This window comes from Falco biarmicus, chromosome 13 (assembly GCF_023638135.1).
Source record: "Falco biarmicus isolate bFalBia1 chromosome 13, bFalBia1.pri, whole genome shotgun sequence".
NCBI lineage: Eukaryota > Metazoa > Chordata > Aves > Falconiformes > Falconidae > Falco > Falco biarmicus.
In genome coordinates, this window is record NC_079300.1 from 803,941 (window position 1) to 827,039 (window position 23,099).

The 23,099-nt window shown below is 43.8% G+C and overlaps 2 protein-coding genes and 1 long non-coding RNA gene across 5 annotated transcripts; 2 read left to right on the forward strand and 1 right to left on the reverse strand.

The window, feature by feature from the left end:
* Positions 1 to 1,246: 1,246 nt before the first annotated feature.
* IGSF10 (immunoglobulin superfamily member 10) lies at positions 1,247 to 15,480 on the reverse strand. 2 transcript variants are annotated; one of them, XM_056358991.1, is made up of 6 exons: positions 15,135 to 15,480; positions 13,066 to 13,195; positions 11,305 to 11,695; positions 10,285 to 10,548; positions 4,580 to 5,480; positions 1,247 to 3,651 (listed from the first exon to the last, which is right to left on the reverse strand). In XM_056358991.1, exons 1-6 carry the CDS (start codon positions 15,326 to 15,328, stop codon positions 1,743 to 1,745), a joined length of 3,789 nt encoding a protein of 1,262 aa, XP_056214966.1. In that variant the 5' UTR covers positions 15,329 to 15,480; the 3' UTR covers positions 1,247 to 1,742. The 2 variants fall into 2 exon arrangements, with proteins under 2 accessions (XP_056214966.1, XP_056214964.1); XM_056358989.1 differs by having other exon boundaries at positions 6,136 to 10,548.
* Positions 15,481 to 15,654: 174 nt separating this feature from the next.
* LOC130158342 (uncharacterized) lies at positions 15,655 to 17,510 on the forward strand. The gene is made up of 2 exons (XM_056359019.1): positions 15,655 to 16,402; positions 17,324 to 17,510. The coding sequence occupies exons 1-2, from the start codon at positions 15,655 to 15,657 to the stop codon at positions 17,341 to 17,343; spliced, it is 768 nt and encodes a 255-aa protein (XP_056214994.1). The 3' UTR covers positions 17,344 to 17,510.
* Positions 17,511 to 18,138: 628 nt separating this feature from the next.
* LOC130158348 (uncharacterized) lies at positions 18,139 to 19,991 on the forward strand. 2 transcript variants are annotated; one of them, XR_008825251.1, is made up of 2 exons: positions 18,139 to 18,266; positions 18,932 to 19,991. It is a non-coding gene; the product is annotated as an uncharacterized LOC130158348 (long non-coding RNA). The 2 variants fall into 2 exon arrangements; XR_008825252.1 differs by having other exon boundaries at positions 18,145 to 18,359.
* Positions 19,992 to 23,099: the final 3,108 nt, after the last annotated feature.

Genomic DNA, 23,099 nt, shown 5'->3' on the forward strand with positions numbered 1-23,099 from the left:
GAAATCTGTAGAAAAGTAGATTTTGGCTGACTTTTACAATAGTCGGGTAAGTCCTATGTAAACATTGCTTCTGATCAGTTTTTTTAAGGAGATTTTCTGTTCTTCACAGTAGCTAAAGCTATTACAGATATTAACCAGTGAAATTCATATTGTCAAACCATTGCAGTGCTACTACATCAACACTGTGCAAGGAGGGAACAAGTGCACAGCAAAATGTGTGTGTTGACATCAGGAAATGATCAAAGCTGCATAAAAGCAATCAAGGCTGAGGTTATAGTCTTAAATAAAAAAAATCAAAAAATTCCCCAGGCTGATTGTGATGTGGTTAAATGAGGTAGAATTTCCATTTAGCTCTTTGTACTTGAATACTTTCTCACTGAGCTCATCAGCTGCTGCCAAGAGATGGTACTGCAGGCGGTTCAGATGCTGCTGTCACGTTAACGCTGAGGAGTTGCATTGCAGACCCTTCTTGTAAGTGGCATCTCACAGATGTGCTACCGTGCTAGGATTTCTTTGATTATTTTAAATCATGTAAAGAGCTGGAATTGTTCATGAGGCAGGGCGTGGTTACAGAACCCTTTGTACATCCATCAGGCTTTCTCTAACGGATGAAGAGACTGCTCTCTTCCCACAGTCCTGGCTTCAGCTGTGCCATCCCTGGTCCACTCCAGCAGGACTGGGCCATGCTGGGCACTGCTGGCTGCGGTGTAGGGACAGTGCCCTTTCTTCTACAAGACACAGAGATCCTGGATTTGCAGATTTAAAGGGAAAGGCTGCATTACATCTATGCACCCCTCTGTCCTAACATTAACCTTGCTCTTAGGAAGAAAAGAAACTGAGCTTTTGTTACTGGCTTGAACTTTTAAAGATGTATTTGACCAGTCCAGTCTGTGATTTGTGAGAATAAAACATGTAGGTAACCATTTCCTACCATTGCGGAGGCATTTCTCCCTCAGGTACAGAAGGTTGCTGCTTAGGGCTATCTGCTGATTTGAGAAATCTGAATTCTAAATTTATGTGCAAATTGTTGCAGTTGTTTTCTAGTGAAAAATCTTCAACAAATGCTTTTGTGACAATAGGAAAATTATGCCAAGCCAGAGTGTCTCTGTACATGGCCTTTGTGCTTTCACTAAACAAAGCTTACTCTCTCATTTCAAAATGAGAGCAGAGTTGTTCTGTATGTATCATCCCAAAGTTCTGCAAAAAAGACTGTGCGAAACAGAGCTATATTATTAAACATACTTCATTACTTGTTTCACCATTGAGTATTTATTAAAAAGAACATACTAAATGTTCATATTAAGAAGGTAATTTGCATCGCAATAAAATCTGCTCTTTGGTTCTCAGATACTCTTGCTTTAATGTGATCCATGTTCACAACAGTCATAGAAGGTGGACAATATTAAACTAATACGAAAGTCTGTCCTTCACTGAAATTTCTAGGTACATTTCCAGAAAGTAATTTTGTTTGGTACTCAATGTTTGCTGACAGAGCAAAAGGGCCTTGAGTTTCTTTTAATTTAAATCTGTTTAATCACTGAAAGAACCAATGCCAGGTAATGATGCTAAGTCTAATTTTCCCCAAGTCCTTCCTCTCTTTTCTACAGTCATTGCAGATTGATCACTCTTAAGTGTGTTTAGGCACTTCCATGCCTGTGGCTGCCTTTGATTATACATATGCCAGGAATGAGTCGGTCCAGCTGTAGACTTTGCTAACACTCATTCATGTTGTATTTCTTACTTTAAGTGACATGAATGTATGTTACTGTTAAATCACTGCCAAGATGGTTCTTTGCTGTGCACTTGTACGCGCCGGAATCGGAGGGCTGGGGATTCTGGATGAGCAGTGTCCCCAGGGGGTGAAGCAGTTTGCTCCCAGATGCACGGCCTTGGTGACCTGTGGGGAGTACTGAGTGGTCAGGTAATTCCCAGGTAATTTCTGGTTTTGGTATCCCCAGTGCTCTGCAGTGGAGCTGAACCGCTGCTCCAGGCATCGTGTGTATGGTCTGCGGCGGTCTGTTTGTAATCCTTGGAGGATAGGCTACAATAACGACAGGGACAGTTACAGAGGATTCTCCGGCATTATTGTGGGCCTTACACATGTAATTTCCTCTGTCATGAATGGTGGCTTCTCGTATAACCAAAGTGCCGTTCTCCAGCAGTATGTATTTCTTGTTGATCTGCGGTCGATCCAGCATGTTGCCGCCTGGCAGGGTCCACGCTGTGTTTGGTTTGGGACTGCCATCAGACAGGCAGTGAAGTGATAGCGGCTCTCCGCTAATGCCCTTCACTGGCCCCACTGGGCGAGTGAGAATACTGGGCTTCTGGCCAACCTCCAAGATGATCAGCTTTTCAATGTAGCCGACTTTGTTCCGGGCAGCACAGCGGTACTTTCCTGCTTTGTCTCTATCAGGATTGTAGATGGTGAGAGTACCATTGCTTCCTGTGAGAAACTGGGAAGTCTTGATGCCAGTGGAAAACCATGTGCCGTTTGGCAACATCCAGCTTATGTCAGGTGGAGGGTTTCCATCCACAGAACAATTCAACATGGTGGCTTTCCCAGGTTTTGCTATTATTTTTTCGTTGAATGGATTTTTAAACATCGGTCGCCTTAGCATTTCTAGTACCTCCAGCTGCACCACCAACATACTCTCTCCTGCATCATTACGTGCCACGCAGATAAAATCTGCTGTGTCAGAAGGCCTTAAGTTCCGAATCTCCAGTGTCCCATTTTTGTGTACTACAATCCTGCTCCCATAGTATGGAGCTGTTAGGAAAATATTGTCAGGCATGATCCACATGATCTGCAGGGGAGGTGTACCTTCTGCCCTACAGTCAATTTGTTTCTTTGAATGCCTCACTGCTGTCACTTTCATAATTGTTTTGTTCACATATAAACCATTTATGATAGGTGGCTTAGCAACAACATCCACTTCATACAATTTTGTATCGTCCCCTCCAGGATTGCGAGCCACGCACATATACTCCCCAGTATCTAACAGTTTGACCTGACTGATGGATAGGGAACCGTTGGCGTGCAGGAAGTGTCTGCCCGTTGATGACAAGATCATGTCGCTGGAAGGTAGTAACCAGAATATTTTTGCCTTGGGTTCTCCCACAGCTTCACAGTCCAGTAATGCCGTATCTCCAGCTTTCACTCTAATGTATGTCTTGTAATTGTGCTTTATCTGAGGGGCTGCCACAATGACCATGAGGTGTATCTTCATCTCATCTCTTCCCAGTGTGTTTTGAGCGTAGCAGGTATAATCCCCCCCTTCTGTCACTCCAACTTTGTTGAGATACAGAGTTCCATTGTCAAAGAGGACGTATCTGCGAGACCTGTGTCCACTGTCGTCTGCCAGCATGGCATTATTGATCACTGTCCCGTCTGGCAAACTCCAGGATATTTCTGGTGTGGGTGACCCAGAGGCCTTGCAGTCCACTCTGAAATCTTTTCCATATGGCACCAGCTTCTTGAAATACTGTTTCTGGTCAATCTTGGCTGGTTTCATTGTGATGCTGACTTTCATCAGTATCAGATCATCCCCAATTTTGTTTCTTGCAACACACAAATAGTCACCTGCATCCTTTTCAGTAACTGCCTCAATAACCAAGGATCCATTGGGGTAGACATGAATTCGACTTCCCATTCTGTTGCGGGGGAAGAATGAGGAAAAGAATTATGGAACAAAATGCTGGAGGTGAATACTGAGCACTGGAGGTGACTGACAGTATTAACAGCATGATATGATACAGGCATTCCCTCCAAAGGCACTGTGTCCGCATCACCCACCCACCCGATGGGTTATAGCCTGATGCAGTTGCCTCTTTTGTTGTTACCTAGATATGTGTGTTTGCTGACACCACGTGGGCACGCAAAGCTGCACAATGCCACCTCTGCCTCGCTGAACACTGTTCTGTGAACAAGCCAGCCTGTTGAACTTTACATCCCTCATCCCACCAGCCTGCACTCCTCTCCCTCATGCTTCTCCTTGCAGATAACCCGCAACGCTTGTGCCCAGCTGGGGCAGCTAGCAGCACTGCTGCGTGTTGTCCAGAACAGTACTTGGCACTGAGTGGTTGCTCTCTGGCTGCCTTTCCTGCAGCAGGGCACAGACCTGGATCTCCCTCCTCATCCCAGCTCTGGTCTGGTGCTGCCTCTCCCAAAGTGAAGATGAAGCGTGACTGTGGGGGGGGGGGGCCTCAAAGGTAGACTTAGCAGAGAGTACAGAAGCCTCTTCCTCCCCAGTCCTACTTTGAAAATCTCTTGTAAATAACTTTTCTGCCTATAAAATGACAAAATTCAGCCAATGCATGATTAACATTGGTTTCCTTAATTCAAATAGGACTTGTATTCATTTTGGTGAGACCTCGCCCACTTATAACAATTAATATGGTCTGTTACTAGACATTTAATAACAAGCCATCATCACAGATGTTTCACTGCTGTTAAATGTTTAAAAGTTAATTTAGTTTACAAAGTATTGTTTCAGTGATATAGCAGGCTGTTAGATGAGCACCAGATGACAGTGTTTGAAGTTTCAGAGGTGGGGGTGGGGTGGGGGGAAGAGACTCTTACCTGTGCCACTGATCAACAACTGCCTTGGAGGGTAACCTCCAGATGATCCTGGGCTTTGGCTCTCCAGTTGCGGTGCAGTTCAGAAGCAACTTGTCCCCAAAATTCAACTGAGTCATTTCTTGAGAAGTGGTAGCTATTTTTGGAAGTGTATCTCTGTGTTCCACCATGAGGCTCACCACCCTCCTTTCCGAGCCAGTCGAGCTTGTGGCTATGCACTCGTAATTGCCGCTGTCAGATGGGGCGATGTTGCTGAGGTGGAGGGTGCCATTGGAGAACAGGAACAGCTTTGCGTTTATGAACTGCAGAGGTTTCACCACCGTGCCATCGAAGAGGACCCAGTGGACAGTGGGCTGAGGATTCCCTTTCACGGTGCATGGGAATTTCAGATTTTCCCCCATCATTCCCTCGACAAGTTGTCTCTTCTTTTCCAGAATGGTGGGAGGTGCCGCGATGACCTGCAGTTTTACAACCAGTGTGTCAGTGCCTGCTGGGTTTTTAGCTATGCATGTGTAGATGCCCCTGTCATAAACAGTGACTTCCTTGATAATTAAAGTGCCATCCGGTTCCACGTGAACTTTGTTATGTCCTGTGAAAGAGTTGGAGATGTGCGTTTTATTTGCTAGAACCCATGAGATGGTGGGAGGAGGCCTGCCCTCAGCCTTGCACTTCACTGCCATGGGCTTTCCGGAGTGAGCGGTGAGGAGCTGCAACCTGCCACCAGTGAAGCGGGGCGGGTAGGCCACTACTGATAAGGTGACCAGGAGCCGTGCCACACCATGTGGGTTGGCCGCAGTGCACAGGTACTGCCCACGGTCCTCCAGGTCCACCCGAGTGATGGCGAGCGTGCCATTGGCAAACACTGTCCATCTGCCATCACCTCGGCTTTCCAGAGCATCAGTCCCTAGGGAAGCAAGGGGACAACAGTGCAGCACATCAGAATCTCTTCTTTATCTTTGGTCCCTGAAAACAATTTTCCTGTCCTGGTCTACTGTACCCAAATAACCAAGACAACAGGTAAGAAGGGGAGAAATAATAGTATTTTACATATACAGTGAGAAAGCTTTAAAGCAGAAACAAAACTTAGTCCTCAGTAGAGACAAAGTTTGGATAAAGCAGATGGGGCTTTGCATATCCAAAAGTACTTCGGCATAGTTGTGCATATTCAGGAATGTTTTGGCACAGCTTTAACTTGATTTGATGGTTGGTTTGTTACCACAGACAGATTTCTCTTTTCACTTTGTCTCACTGTTCTGAAATAGCAGGTAACATTGAATAAATAAACACTGAAATATTCTCACAATAAGCCCAGAATTATGGTTAAATATAGATGATTTATTTCTTTTTTTTTTTATTTCCCTAAAGAACCGTTTTGTAATTAAGACACTCCAGCAAGTGTGCTGGGATATCTTTCTTTTTCACTGTTTCCAAGTTCATCTTTTCACTGATATTTTACAGTACTCTTAAATGAAACAATACTTGAGTTTGTCACACAGAACATCTGCCAAATTACAAGACTACAACGGAAGGCAGATCCTAGAGAGTTTTATCAAGCTTACCTGACAGTATTTTGGTCCACTGTATTGTTGGAGGGGGTTTACCAGTAGCTTCGCAAGGAATAAAAGCATCTGAATTAGCTAGCACGGTAAAAGCAGCTAATTTTCCTCCAATTACTCTGGGCTTTGCAAAAGTATTTCTGCTTAATGGGCCCAAGGCTATAGGATTGGTGGTGGCAGTTTCTTGATCTTGTCTCTTTTCAGACCAGCCTTTGGCAGACCTGTCCTTGTCCCTTCCCAACAGAAGAGCATATGGAGTCACAACCTGTGATGCCTTCAGTACGGTCAGTGTATTGACAGTTAACATGTCGCCTTTCTTCGTGACTTTAGCAGATGGCTTCTGCCAGAATTTGATCTCCCGCCAGGGAGGCGTGTTGGTTCTTGCAGTATGTGCAGGTGGCACAACTGCTGTTGGGGCTGGCAGAGGGGTGGGATGCTGAGTGCTTGGAAGAGTGATGACTCTGGTGGCAGCAGGAACACTTGACTCTGTTCTTGCTGGGAATGCGGGTTGTGCTACATGGTTTTCTTGGATAAATTTATTTTCCATTTTCTGGTGTGATTTTTCACCTGCCGTTGCAGTGGCTTTGATGCGCTGAGCAGGTTCTGACCCAGGCGTTGCACAGACTGTGGCAGGTTGCACACCTGTAGCGTTGAAAGGCTTTGAAAGCTGTGGTGTGGTTTGGATCGGCACAGCAGGGCTCTGAGCAATACGACTGTTGGGGGGTAGCGTGGCTGACTGGATGCTTCTCCATGTGACAGGGGTTGCTGATGCCTGCGTGCCTGCTGTAGGGATGTCCTGAGGTGTGCCTGGTGTGTTCAGGATGTGCAGAGCTGGCATTTCTGTCACTGAGACTGTGCTAATGCTCTCAGAGAGAGGTTTTGCAGGCAGAAGACTTGTAGGCATAGTTAATGATTTACCTGTTGCCACGACAGGCATGGCTGTATTCACAGAGGGAATTGCTGCAGTACCGTGGCCTGCAGTCACGCTTTGTGAAGCAGATGTTTTAGGAGGCCTCTTCCTCCGCTGACCTCTCTTTCTTTCCACTCTGGATTTTTTACTTTTGGTGATTTTGGTGTCAGGTCGAGGAGTAATAATAGGTGTAACTTTTGGCTTCAAACCTGTTATATCCATTTCTTTGGTTGCACTCGTTGCAGGATTAGAGGAAGAACGCAGTTTTGTAGTGGGAAGATGTTCTTCTGACTTACCATTGCCATAACGGATGGGTTTGCTTAAAGATGAGAAACTGCTGCTGTGATTCCCACCTGTTGAAACAGGCAAAAAGTGCAAAGGAGACATCTTAGATGTGGATAATACTGCTGCAGTTTTAGGAAGCATGGTTGATACCCCCGTCGATGGACACGTATCTGGCTGTTGCTCTGGTAGCTCCTTCAGAACCTCTTTTTGTGCACCATTTCCAAAGAGACATTCCCAAGTAATTTTTCCTCCTTGGGAATTTTTTGGTGAGGTTCTAGGCTTAATGCTGGGTGAGACTGATTCAAGGGTAGACAGTATCTTACTGCTTATAGTATGTGTAATTTCTGTAGCGACGTGAGCTGTGCGGATTGCTGGTGGTGGTGGTCTGATGCTAAAAGATTGGACTTGATCGGTATTTGCCTGAAATTGAGCACTGCTCTCCAGTTTCCATTGAGTAGTATCTTGCATGCCCTTTGTAATAAAAGGCATGACTGCTGTGGTAGCTTTTTGCGTTGCACTAGGTTCATTTTCCTGTTCACTGAGAAATGCTGTGTTTTGACGAGCACCTGCTGGATACTCCAGTGGCATATTCATGGTCAAGGGAGAGGACGGAGGTGCTTCTGGGCTAAATGGGCTGATGGAGCTGCCTGAATTATTTAAGGCTGAAAAATTTGATACATATTTCATATTCAGTTGAACATCTGCAGCCACAGCTGTACTTCCTCTGACAGATCCTGGCCTCCCAAAACTGTACCTTTGTTCTTTCATACTTGGAATACGTCCTGGCCTAACAATTCGTCTCCTACCAGAAATTTTCCTTTGTTTTCCAAATTGCTGCTGGGCCTGGGGCACATGAGTTGTAACATCTTGGAAAATCTGAATTTGTGGGTGAGTCATGATAGTTGAGGCCAATGGTGGCTTAGGAGTTACTCGTTTCTGAGTACTCTGAAAATAAATGTGACCAAATTCAAGACTTGGTTCGCTGACTGTCACTACAAACACTTGGTCTGTTTTGGTTGAACTCTTATCAATAGACTCAGTAAAAACATGTAACCTGTCGTCTGCATTTTGGGAAGTTACAGACTTGCTGGTGTCTGTAACATCTGTCATGGGTGTTGTAGGTACAGATGTTAAATGCTGGTTATTACCTTCCCCAGAATATACAAACCTTTGCCCAGCAGGGAAGACTGTAGATGTTCTGCTTGCTCCATTTGATTGTTTTATACCATTTGCTGGTATCTGACTTAAATCAGATCCTTCCCATGAGTTTGTAATTGTAGGTTTTAGGTATGTTTGTGGCTGCCTGCTGTCAGATGACACAGACTGTGAAAAAGGAGAGGGTAAGGGAGTTACTACCTCAGCAACCAGGAGAGAGGCTTTCCTAGCAGGAGTTTTAGTCGCAGTCATCTCAGGTTCTGCAGTTACCATGCTTTCTGTTGCTCTCCCTGGCATAGATACAGTGGCTGTCTCTGTTACTGGCATCATGAATTCTTCTTCTGGAGCTGGGAGATCACCCGATGTTTCCTCCTCATCCCCAGGTACTTCTGAGAATGTACGGGCTTGAATACGTGGTTTCATTGCAACTTGTCCTCGTTTTTCTATCAAAGTTGAGTTCCTCTTTGCTTTTTCCAAAAAGGCTGCCCAGCGCTGTGGATCGACTCTCCTGGCTGAGGAAACAAACTGTCTTCTCTGTCCTCTAAACCGTCTGCTTAATTTGTCCCTGTAGTGCCTGTAAGTGATTTTCCCATAGCTATTCCTTTTATGTGCACTCTGTGTGACCCAATTTCTGGCTGCTGAGGCAGAAGATTCCTGATTAGCTGTCAAGGTAGCCAGAGTAGCTAAAGGATGTTTCTGTGCTGTGGCAGAGACCAGCATTGCATTGCCAGAGCCATCGCCCTCCTCCCATTCTCCCGCAGCCACATGCTTTTTCTTTAGAATGGTTTCATCTTTTCTAACCAGCACTTGGAAAACTAAAAGATCAACACCATACTGGTTGGCTGCGACACATCTGAAGTAGCCACTGTCTCGCTCTGTTACCCCTTGTATTCTCAAGGTACCATTGTCAAAAATATGTTTGTTTCTTACAGAATGGTGAAGAATTGCATGCTCAGGTAACACCCAACTAATGGCAGCATCTGGAACAGCAGTGGATGTACAGGGAAGGTAGAGTGTTTCGCCAACAAATGTAGAAAGTTGGGCTCCATTTATGCTGTTGTGTTCCACGTAAGGATCAACCACAGTAATCCTAAACGTGAGGGTATCTGCATCGTTGTAATTTGTGCCTATGCAGTGATAAAGCCCAGTGTCAAAAGTATCAGCTGTCCGTAATGTGAATGTTCCAGTTTTAACTACTATGATTCTTCCATCCTCGCTGATATAAGGAGCTCTAACTTTGCTCCCATCAGCCAATATCCACTCGATTGCAGGAGCTGGTTCTCCAATTGCTTGGCACTCTAGTTCTACGGTCCCCCCAACTAAAACAGTGTGCTCTGTTTGTGTTTTGTTGTCCCTGGAGATGATGGTCCAGTTATTTCTCACCTCTTTTTTGTCAGCAGCAGGCAAAATAATCTGAGCATCCGTAAAGTATTGGATGTGCAATGTGTTAAGTGTGGTTGCTGTCCTGTCTAGCTGTAATGCCACTTTGCTTTGCATTAACCAGGATGGTTCAGCTCTCAGTTCAGTCTCTATATTAGTAAAAAGTTCATCTTTTTCAGAGTAGATTTGTTTATATTTGTAACTAATAAAAGGCACGTTAGTCACTAGGACATTCCTTTCCAGTTTTAAGGGAGAATTACTGTACAGTGCCAGTATGCTCCATAGCTGCTGAATGTGTTCATAATCAATGCCACACACAAGAAATGCTGAGAATGATGTTTTGAGTGCTGTACTGTCGCCATCTTTGTCAAATGAGATTGGAGACATTTCTTTAGGTTTCTGGATATCGCAAACCAAGTTACCTCGATTTCCGGCTTGGTCAGTCATGTTCAAAACCATGGATCCTATAGGAGCTAAGAAGTCCCTGGGAGATACGGAACTGAAATCCCCATCATCTGGCACTGTAAGGTTTTTAAATTTCAGGGAGTCATGTATGGCTGGTTTAGCACAGCTTAAAGATGCAGAAGGAACATCCGCTAAGCTTTTCCCTTTTTGATTTTTGGGACTAGCACAAACTGGGCATTGCTGAGCACCGGAGCTTCTGTCTTTTTTGCACTTTATAAGATCTGAAGGGAAGAGAAATGCAGTAAGCTTTTGTGATACAATTTTTATTATAAAAAAAAAGAAAAAAGAAAAAAAAAGACTTAGCTACCAGCAAGTCGTTACTTTGAATATTAAAATATTTAAAAATTTTATCTTAAAGCAACCTGTGAAAACCTACAGTAACTTGCGAAAACCTAAGCAGTTGCATCAGAGAAAATTCATAAGGACTGTTGCTGTTGCAGCTCAGTACAGTGCTCTTTGGTCCCTGTGCTTTTACACCATGCAGGGGGGGCTCTGTTGCAGTACGTGGCTGTAGCTTTTTTCTGAGAGAGACAAGCTCTAGCAGTTTAGGGAGTAACACTACACTACTGTGTCCAACCTCCACTCAGGGCAGCAACAGAAAAAGTCATTGAGTCCTGCTCCTTATTTCTTTTTTGAAGAATCAAGTACAACGTGGCCTTCACTCTTGCCAATTACATAAAAATGAGCTTTCTTAATTCCCTGTGGATTCTCCTGGTGCACAGAATCTTTGGACAGACCGAGGAAAACCTTCCATTAAGGGAAGTTGCACTTGGGAATGGGTTAAGGCCACTAGATTCATTTAATCTGGGAAACGGAGTGGTATTAATCTGTTTATCCTGATCACATGCACCTACAAAAATCCTGTCTTCCAGCCTTTTCTGGGAGAATAAATGGATGAATAAAGCACAATTACCTTTATGAGAAAGAATAAGATGCTATGACATGATTAAAAAGCATAAACAAGGCCTTCAGCTCACCTGGCCTCTCTTTTGCCCATTCTGCAAGCCACTGTAGATTGCAATCACAGGACCATGGGTTTCCATGAAGGTAAACACTCTCTAGCTCAGACATGTAGGAAAACATTTCTTCTGGTAGCGATGCCAGCACATTGTCAGACAAATATACATGCTTCATGAAGGATATTTTAAATATTTGGCTATAGTGCAAGGTGACAAATGTATCTGGATGAAGCTGCTTGAGTAAATTGCCTTCCAAGTGGACCAGCCTCAGTGATGTGAGTCCGTAGAAAACGTTGGGATTTACAAATTCAATTTTATTGTGGTCCATATGCAACCGCACCAAGCTCTTTAGACCATAGAAAACATCTTGCTGAAGTACTCTGACCTTGTTATAACTCATTTTTAAAACCTGTTGATGAAAAAGTAACAGATGTATAATATTAGCCCATGTTATATCGTTATGAGACTCCTAACAAATTTTGATTGATGGTTACCTCTGTGAAGTGAAAGTGCTTCACCAGACCAGTAGTGCGAGTGATTGGAAAAAAACTTGGAGGAATTATTTTTAAATGTGATGTTAGTTTCAGGACTACAAGGATGCTTTCTTGTTTCAACACAACAGTCCATCAGGGTGACACTTCTACAGTCACATTTACAAAATGCAGTGTTTAAAAAACACAAAATAAAGCAACGCTTATTTCTCATTCCAGAAAATCCCAATGAAACCACACTTACGAAAAGGGTAAGCAGAATTTGACCATAAACTGTGGTAGTGGCTTTTGTTCTAGCCAGTGTTATGAGTATAAAAATGCATGCAACAGCCTATTTTGTTAGATGTTTAACCAACAGGACTGACAAGTGCGTTTCCAGTTTCAGGATTTATGTTATGTGAGATGTGTACTTGCCAAACCCCAAGTCTCAGGTGTCATTTTGTTGCTGACAGGTTAAAAGTGAAATTCGTAGCTATGAGATGAACAAACCTGCTGTATTGCTGAAGTATTCAATATGGTACCCAAGACATCCTTTTTGTTGTTACTTTTCCTGTTGGAATTATACTGTTACAGTCAAGAATTCTGTATTTTGAAAATTAATGAGGAAGAGTACAAAATCACAATAACACGCAAGTTTATTTGCCAAATACAATTCCATTAAAACTTTCTATAATTGTGTTGCCATCTTGCTTGCCAATAAGGGATGAAAAGCTTATATGACTCCCATGAAGCTTGTTTTATTAAGTCAGTTGCAAGGAGTTACCGAGCAAGCTTTCAGGCACGGAACAACCCTTCATGAGAGTTATTGAAACCTGAAGGTCTGTATGCTCCAAAGCTCACCTGGCTTCTGACTTCCCCTCTCACCCTTGCCCCTGATCCTCTAAAACCAGCAACTGAGCCAGTACTGTGTTTTCTGTCTGAACAATTCAGGCCTCTCATGTTCTTAGTTTATCACAGCTACAACATTTTAACAGCAGTTAATAACAGCTCTAGATGGAAATTTAACAGGAGTTTCAGCTGCAGTTGCCCATTAAGATATTCCTCACAGAATGTCTACCAGTATGTTTGTCAGACTCTTTAAACTGTACCTGAATGAATGCCCACCTGGGAAGGAAAGACATTTCCCGTGAGGATACTGGATCCTGAAGGCTGTTGTCTGTCACGTGGATACAATAAGAAACATGAAACCAAAATGCTACGGACCACGGGTCTGCTTCCATTTATTAGTATTACTACAGGTAGTTTAAAAGTTGTAACAAAAACTAAGATTAGGTCACTTACTTCTTACCTGTAATGAATATAGATCCCTGAACACCTTTTCAGGGATTGTATTTATCTCATTGCTATGCAGCATCAGTAACTCCAGTTTCTCCAGGCCAGAGAAGTCAGTTTCTGTCAGTTTAAGCAAGCTGTTGTAACTGTAACAAAGGACCTGGGTTTAAGTCAGGGGACTTCACAAGTTTTAAAACAAACAAGCAAAACCAAAATAAAAGAAGAACTCTGTGGAAATATATAAAGGTAGGTAGCACTTCTGGTTGCCACAATGAAATTTTAAGTCATTCCTTCACTTTAGCACAAAATTTGGTAACTTTTCCAGGGCAGCTTTTTGAGACTATATTCACAGTGGATTGGGAAAACAACTGCAAAACTGTGCAGGCAAGAATGCTCAGCTTTGAAGAAGAGCAAGGAGCTCTTGTGCTGGCAGAGCTTGGCGATACGGTTGAAGCCTCCTTCTTTCAGTTGAGGGCTTTCCCAGTGCTGCAGTATCACAGAGAGGACCGTAAGCAAGAGCAAGCTTCCTGTGCTGTCCCCTGAGAATCAGGTAGAACCAGGGGTACTGGGGTGTGACCTCTCTCCTGGGCCCTGAATGGCAATGGCTGGTGCCTAGGCCATGGCGCAGGTGGGTTCTGCAGAGTGCCTTGCCATCCCACCCTGGCCCTTGGCTGGACTGTGCTGTCTGCCCATCTCAGTGGTACGTCTTGAGTTTTATTTCCACTCCACAGAGGTTCAATGGTGCACACTGCTAGTTAATTAGCTCAGACAGAGCCTCAGCCTCCACAGATTTCCACGTACATGCATACAGTGTGGACAGTCAAGGCTGGATTTAAACAGGGAAACCAAAAATGAAACAGAACACCCTTTAAGTGTGAGCTACTCTGCTAGAAGAGGTTTGACTATTGGTCACATCTAAGTCCAGCCAGTGTGACTACGGACAGTAGTGATGCTGCGCTACCCCAGAATTAGGTGTTGTGTAAGCCTTGCAATTGCTGAGTACCTATGCAGCAATGCCTTTGACTTCATAACTACTATCACACTTGCATGACCTGATTAGCTAACGCAGGGACTCTTCTCATGCTACAGTCACACCTTCCGTGCCCCATGGTGACAAATAAGTTGGGTTAATTCACCAGTCAGAGAGACAGCCTTTTCATAGTAGTAATTAATGTATTTCAAGCACATGCCCTACACCTCAAGTTAACCCACAGTCCTCTAAAAGTACTGATACTGAATTGTAAGACTTCATATACAGCACTTCTGGACAACACTGACAAAACAGAAGGAAAGGGCAGACAGGAGTCAGGAGCTGGGATCTGGATATGCTGCCTGGAATCAAAAGGCAGACAAGGGGAAGACTCCAATGAAAACTTCCTTTTATATTTTCTGCATACACATATGGATGATGCAAAAGTTACGCATATCAAAAGCAACACACATATGAGTCAGATATTGCTGACTGGTCTCATTTGATTATGTGACAGGACACTTGCTGGAAACTATGTTAACCAGCCAGGTGAGCCTGGGTATAATCTGCTCCCTGTTCCTTTTAACCGCTCACAGAACAGAACCATTTTGGAGCCTGAGATATTCAGACAAGGGCTATTTCGTATGAACATAAATGCATAAAATACATAGATACCAGCATAGATACCAGCATTGTATGTCATTCTAACGTCACAGCAAAGTCTCTGAAGATTTTAATGCACATACTAATTTTCTAGCCCACTGAGCTCTGAACTATCTTTTCCCAGAAAAAATTCTCCCTATTTCAGATTCCTTCTGAGTTCCATGTTACAGATGCAAAATGTTGGGATAATATAAAAGAATTAATTTAAGTTCACAACATTATGAAGTTCTTACGTGCTCTGTGATATATCCCCAAAATTTCCACTTAGCGTTGGTGGTCTTTGCTAGCTGTGATTGCAACCGATCCTGAATGCTGCAGAACATTAAGCTCTTGTGATTTATTTATTGCTTTGGGTAATTTTTAGCCCTAAATCCAGAAGCTCTTAAATACTGCTTTGCAAAGTATTGAAAGGTAACTGGTCAGAATATTTAAAATCTTGATGTTAAACATACCCCAGGTTGATGCGCTCGACGTTTGGAGGGATGTGCAGTGGGACGGCTGTGAAGTACCGGAACGTGCAGTGCGCCTCGGTGGGGACGTAGCAGGCGCAGAGCCTGGGACAGGCACTGCTGCTGGGGAGGGCAGCCAGGCAGACAGTGAGGAGGGTCCCCAGCCACCACGGTGTGCCTCTGCCTGCTGCCTTCATCCTGCAGGAAAATGCTACGCAACCATCCTTTGCAGCAAAAGCGAACGGAGTCCTACAAGGAAAACCAAACACACAAGCGTTTACAGTGGCATCTGTGCTGAGTTGCTCAACAAGAGCAGTAAGAACAAGAATTTTGTAACTTGGAAAAAAAACCAACCCACAAAACAGACCCCAAACTCTTGGCTTCCCTCTCAGTACTTAGCCCTGTGCAACATCCAGAATGTTTGTCATTTTAAAGAACCAGCCTCACAGCTTCCTCGTCCGAGTGCCATGCGCCCCATGAACTGCTGCTTACAGGTAAAGTGTAATCTCCGAGGGAAGCAAACATGGGAACTGGCGCATTTGGCTGTCGTGGCATCACGACCCCGGCTATGCGGCGTGTTTATAAATCTGCTAGCAATTTATCCTCCAAGAGGAACACGTCAGCTCCTTTCTTGCCAGTAATTATTCCATGCAAAATTAACGAATTTCAAAGCCCGCGGGCAGAGCCGCCGTGCGGCGGCGCCGGCACGGGACCGAGAGCGGCCCTGCGCCCCTTCTCCCAGGCCGGGCCGCCGGCCGCCCCCACCGTCCCGCCCCCGGCCCCCCCTACCTGCGCCACCTCCGCAGCGGCGGCTCCCGCCCGGCCGCGCTGGCGGCCGCAGTCCTCGGTGGGGCCGCTACCTCGGGGCAGCGCCGGGCCGGGCGGGGAGAGACCCGCCGCCGGCTCCTCCTCCCGGGAGGCGCCGCCGCGCCGGGGGGGGGGGGGGCGGGCGCGGGCCGGCGGCTCCCGAGGGACTGCCAGCCCGCCCGTGCCCCCGCGGCCGGCAGGGCCGCCCTCGAGGGGGCTGCCGGCACGGGCGACCCCGGCACGGCCGGTCTCGCCCCGCGCCCCCCGCACCGGGCACGGCCGGCCCGCCGGGCTGTGCGGTGAGGCCGCGGCCGGCGGTACAGGCAGCCCCGCACCCACCGAACAGCGGCCCTTGCCGTCGGGGGCAGTTGCGGTCCCTCCGCAAACCTGGCGGATGACGCCCTGCCGACAAGCGCACCTTGGGGGGAGCGGTTTTTCCCTTCCTTTCTCGATCAAGCCCACCGGTACTTCAGCTCCTTATGTTTTGCGCTATGGGGTGTTTATAACTGCGATAAATTTGACTGATGGCACATTGCTACTGAACGTTTGCGTTAGGGAGGGTTAGTAGATGCTTTAACACGTGGTTACCTGGCTCTCTAATAGCTCTTGAACTGCTAAACTTTACAGGTGTATTTTCAGAGATGCTTTAATTAATGCTAATTACATCCTTATGCAGTTAGGATTAGAAATGAAACATGAACCCTCTAAGCCACAGGAAATTCTAGTACATCACTGCATGCACAAAGTTAAAATTTCAGAGCTTTGGAAGAAAACCCTGGCAGGGCTCAAGGCCAGGCTGGACGGGGCTCTGGGCAACCTGGGCTGGGGGGAGGTGGCCCTGCCCGGGGCAGGGGGCTGGAGCTAGGTGGGCTTTAAGGGCCCTGTCGACACAAACCAGTCTGTGATTATAAATGCATCTTCCAAACAGTGCCAGGAGAAGCCCTGTAGCTTTTCACTCCCCTCTCTGCCTCTTAAACACTATTATCTACCAACAACTCTGCATGTACTATCATTGCCGATTTTTGTCCAGCACCTAAATTTTTCCCACTACCGTCCAAATGAACTTGGCGCTCCTTGTCTCTGGTTCTTGTCAGCGTTAATCCCTCAGAGAACAGTTAGTTGAACATGCAGCACATAAGTAATTGCATTAACGTGGCTGTTTGCGATGCAGCCACAAAATTCTATCTGTGCATGGCAAACAGGAGCTGACTTTAGATGCTTTGGGTGAGACACAAAGTTATTCAGCTGTCACTCAGGTTTATGATAGTTCTGATTGTGTTACACATCTGTGGCTCCATCTCTATGTTCCAAATGAGCAAAGAATCGGTATTGTTTCAAGAAACAAGCTCCTTAAGAATGTCACATAACCCCATGTTCTTTTGCAGAAATACTCCTGTTCATCTGAAACACGATGCCTCGGTAGTCATTGGTGGTTGGTAAGAGTTGCTACACATCTTCCGCAAAAAAACCACCCTATCTAAAGTATAGCTATACCAAAGGCAGAGCAAAGTCACTCCTGATGGCACTCTGCATAGGTTTGGCCAGACTCACAACCCATTGCTGCTTTCTTACAGGCAAATGCTCAGGCCGTTGTGTTGGTCATAAATAAATCTGCCTAAGCAAAGTCTAATACTTTCTCGCTGCTGGTTTACATATTGTCTGGTGCTGATTTAAAAGATCAGAAGATGACTGGCTTCAAAGTATAGAGTGAAATGAGAGAAAACCAGCATAATCCACATAAATAAATGATGCTGGGTTATGCTTGTAGCGTGCAAGGAAGCCTATGAGGAAACGGACTATGCCTGGCAATGGACCTCACATGAACCTTCATATGAGATTGTCATTTATGCCTGGAACTCATTAGGAATTTTCAACCAAAATGTTTTGGGTTTTTTTTCCTGAGATTTTGGACTTTCCACAGCATTGATATTTTTATCAGACATGCTAATTTTGTCAAATTGTTCAATTTTCTTTGAGGAAAGCCAATGCATCTGAAGTCAGCATGAATCTGCTTACATCTGCCTCTGTGCCATGGTGCCAAACAGAAGCTGTAGTACATGTACCCAAGTATTTATCTTTTCTCGTCAGCCTTGTTCTAGGACAAACGAAATCTGTTTGACTGTTTTGGTAAAAAATATGTGAAGGTCTCTGTTCTTGCAGCATCAAGGAAACTGATTAAGTGTTTTACACTTGTTTCTACACAGGTAACAACAATAATTCTCTGAGGATGATATATTGAAAATTGTATTTTTGCTTATTCAGATGGCTTACCTCTCGTTTCCATGGGTGGTGTGTACTATGCTGTTTCGACAATACTGCTATGTTTTGGTACGTAACTCTGTCCTGTCATGATGCCTGTAAATGGAAACCAAAACTACAGCTAGTCAAACATGTCTGAAAAAACACCAGCCTAAATATCAGGTAAATTCTGCATATTTATGGGATTTAAATAAGTGCACTATGCCTAACCTGGATTAAGTGTCTCACCATTGCTTGCTTATCCCGGCAGGCTGACAATCTTGGTATGATGCTTTCTAAGGTTGTCCTCAGAAAGAGTGGTTTTTTTGCCAAAGCATAATGTTTTTCCAGGGGAAATAAATAAGAAAAGGCTTTTGGAGTATCTGTGAGAGTCCCTTCTTGGCAGAGTTTATCTAAAGCCAGGAAAAGGGATTAAGCATATGCAGGGGGATTAATTTATTGGAATGGAAAAAATAACCTATATTAAGATGGAAAACTGCAAACACTTAATCCACAGCGTGACAGTATTTTTCAATATTGACTAAATCTCAGAACACCTGCAAAAAGGTTAACTGTAAGAGCCAGGTATTACACATTTGAGTGGACACTAGGTGTGTTATTATTTGTCTGGTTAGGGGCAGTATCAATTTTTCTTAAGATTAAAAATGAAAGACAATGATAAAGAAAACATAAACAATGTAGTGAAATCTTGTATATAAACTCTAAATTACTCTCTCTTTTTTTTTTTTTTCCAGGCATGGATATATTTCTGCGGTGGCTGACTGATAAATAATTCCCTATATTACTTCTTGGAATAATTTGATGACTAAACATCCTATTATGAGCTAACACTGTGTTTTCTTTGCAAATAGCAAACATGTAATTGGAGCAGTAATGGTAAGATCAAACTTTAAAAGACAAGAAGAAACCTCAAAAATACCTTTTAAAGGTTCTGAAATTGTTCAAACAAATTCAAAATTGAACATAAGGAAGTGATCTAAATCCATAAAATGACTGTGTATGCTTAACAGTGAAGAACATCATGATGATCTGTGCTTAAAAAAAATGAATGTATTCTGAAACTGTGAAATGTAACACAAACTATGAGAAGTTCAGGAAGTTGGTAGTAACATGATTTTACATGTATGCCAGCCAGAGCTGTACTTGAGGTATCTCCTGGGTGACATTCATTACCAGCCCAGTGGTTGTCTTTGTGAAACATATAGGTGGTCTTAGTTTGATTCAGCATGGGGGCTTACGTCAAGAAACACTAACCTGCTTGTGCTACCTGGCATTTGTCTCAGAAAAAATGACAAAGCCTCTACTGAGCACTGGCACTAAATTATGTGCTAACATTTTTAGGTGCTACCCTGAGAACAAAGAAAAACGAGCGATCACACTGTCCCTGGTCCTACTGAATTCTGTTCCCCTAAGCACTAAAGAGAGGATAGGGCTATCATTAGGCATATTTTCTAAATCTTAATTACAGTCTGAAGGGCAAAGTATGAATTGCTTTCATTAGTATTTTTTTTTTCTATTGGATTACTCAGGTCAAGGCTTCTGGAGTGACACATTGCAGTGTTGGCTTTTAGTGGGTATAAACATGAGATGAAAGATACTTTCAAATGATTTGTACTAGTCTCCATAATTTGTTGTAGAAAAGGGACTGAAGTTTCTTCTGAGAACATTTTCCAAAAGCACATACTTGAAAATCTGCTTTAAAAAAAATAATTAAAATTACAATGTACTTTGTCAATTAAGAAAAGAGTACTGACACACTATGTGTATTGTAATTAAAACCCAGCTCTTACAATGCTTCTGAGAAACAGAGTATTTAATTACAAAAAATACAAAGTTCTCGCTCCAGAAGGTTGCTGAAGAACATGTGGAATATTTTACGTTATAATGTGGTTGTGATTTAACGCGGCTGCCTTACGGAAAATACAATGGTTATACAAACCCATGCTGATTTCTCTGTTTTGCTGGCAAATTCTGGCAGGTCTAATATTAAAAGACATTGCTTTAGATGGAATTCATTACTGGGGAGAATCAAGGGAGCTTTTTGTTAAGCAAAACTATATTTTGGCAAGAAAGTGTGGTTGACTTTATAAGCTCAGTAGTGCTAAGAAGATGAAAGCTGAATTAAGAAAGTACTTTCAAACTGCGTCTTCACAGCAAATTATCTGTACCAAAGGTAGAACACAGTTTCAGTTTGTTTTTTAGCAGTTCAATTCCTAATGTACATTTATATGATATAACCAAGGAGGAAAGGCAGTGTTGTGTAACTTGGTATAGTTTGTATGCTTTTTGAAGTGTATGTAATTCACAGTAGGCAAGTTACAGTCATTAGCGCTATGTTTGTTTCACTTCTGCTGGCATTGCATTCTGAGCTGTGTGACTAACTAACTGGCTTACCTGAGGGAGACCTGTATTTCGGGGGCAGCTGGCTGGGCAGCGAGGTAGTGGGAGGCACAGCTGAAACCAGAGGGTCTTGGGGCACAGAGGGAGAAGGTTGCTGGATGATGGGTAGGCAACTTGCACAAAAGCACATGAGTATCTGTGGTAGCACAAGGAAACAAACCAGATCTCCTGAACCTTAGTTTGGTGTGTTGGTATAAAACTCACAGTTCCAAGCTTCAGTATGGAGATCTATATTCAGGCAAAAACACTGTTCAAATCAAGTAGAAGTCTAAGGCCCTGGAAGTGAAAGTTTATTACATATTTCAACATCACTTAACTACTCCGTATCCTTGAAGAAAACCAGGCCTACAGAGTCAAATATACACAGACTTTTCAAGGGCACACACTAATCCACCCTGTATTAGAGTTCATAATTTGGTGCGCTTATTTTGCTTTTCAATTATTTTGTTTACATTTTTAGTGAGCATTTTCTCCTTCCTTAGCATGAACAAGTCAGTGTAAAATGACTCAAACTTTAATGGAGTCACAGAAAGCAAATGATGTATGGAAGGAATGATTCCTCTCCCCCCCCAACTTTTTTTTTCCTTCCTTGGAAAAAGGGAATAGTCTCACTTTCCAAGCGGCAAGTCTGCATCTCTAGGGCCAACCCTGCTTGTGAGGCAGAATGCTAGTATTCCTGGTGTGGCAGCAGCAGAAACAGGTGCAGGGAAGCTGTGTGTGTGTTGTGCAAGTCAGGAGTTGCTGCGTAAGGCTTGTGTATCTTCAGGTATATTATCAGCTTCCTTCAAGGAAATTGTGATGGGGCTGAATCACAAAGCTGGGATCTCAAAGGAAATGGTGGATGATCCCTTCATTTACAGGACTCAAAAGTAATTACATTAAGAAGGCAGGACAGAATTTTAAGGAACACCATACTGATGTGTTTTGTGCATCAGTGTCAGAGATATTTTTTTTAATGCAATTCTTATCTGAATTATGTCCCTGTTTTTTGTTTGATGATGTTTGCTTTTTAATTTGTTCTTCCACTGCAGATACTGGCCATTCCTGGTCCCCTCCCCCACCACGTCCATGTACACTGTTTTCTTGTGAGACTGTTCCAGCTGTTTTTCAGATCAGTACTCCAGGTGCCTCAGTTCCTGTCACACAACATTCCCACTCTGCCTCATTTTATTCCTCCTTACGCTATCCCTTCTCTCTGTATTGTGCTAGTTCTCCTTAAACGCCCTTTGCAAAATGTTTTCATGTTGTTCTTTTTCTTCACAGCTTCTTGCTGGCCAAATTCTTTTAATGTCTTCTGTGCCAGTTCACTGTATGGTACCAGATTGTGTGTCTGATTGTGACAGAATCAGGTTGTCTTACTGTTTTCTTAAATAGGGAAGTAATAACAAACAAAATAAAGAAATCAAAATCTGTGATAAAGCAGCATGTCACCATCTCTTATCTGTGTAGGAAAAGAAGTTTTAAATTTGTGCTGGAAAAAGAAAGCTAACAGAAATGTGTGAGATCCAAATATATCCAAGAATGTAATTCACTGTGAAGGACTTGCTTTGCAGGACACACGGCTTTCATGACAAAAAAAGACACTGAGGTGCTGGAGCATGTCCAAAGAAGAGCAATGATGCTGGTGAAGGGTCTGGAGCACACGTCGATTGAGGAGCGGCTGAGGGAACTGGGGCGGTTTAGCCTGGAGAAAAGGAGGCTCAGGGGAGACCTTATGGTTCTCTACAACTACCTGAAAGGAGGTTGTAGTGAGGTGCATGTTGGTCTCTTCTCCCAAGTAACAAGGAATAGGACAAAAGGAAATGGCCTCAAGTTGTGCCAGGTGGAGTGGGTTAGATTGGATGTTGGATGTTAGGAAAAATTTCTTCACTGAAAGGGTTGCCAAGCATTGGAATAGGCTGCCCAGGGAGGTGATTAAGTCACCATCCTGGAGGTGTTTACAAGACATGTAGATGTGGCACTTAGGGACATGGTTTAGTGGTGGGCTTGGCAGTGCTAGTTAATGGCTCGAGTTGATGATCTTAAAGGTTTTTTCCATCCTAAATGATTCTATGGTTCTGTAAGGCTGCTCACTGTCTCATTTTTAATAGGCAGGCAGGAGCGGGAATCTGTCAAAAGTGACCATGCTCAGTGCTGGACTGAGCAGTCACTAAGCTCCTAGAGCCCTGTACTTCTGTCAAAAACTATTTTCCCTTGAAAAAGGTATGGCTTCTGCCATAATCTACACACAGAAAAACACAATGATGTGATCTGGTGCAGTTGCATCTGCCAGTTTTTGAAGCCTGAAGAACAACTCTGAGATAAGAGAACAACCCAGCAGTAAGTACTGCTACATCTGGAAAGAAATCACTGTTGTTACCTGGTTCTCTGGAGCAGATGTTGTGTATGCCCATGCCTCCTCCAAGTCCAATGAAATGAGTACTGGGTCACAGTCCTTGGATAAGGCTGTAAGCACAAAATTATGCAACACTTTCAGTAAAATATTTCCAGTTTCTCAGCTTG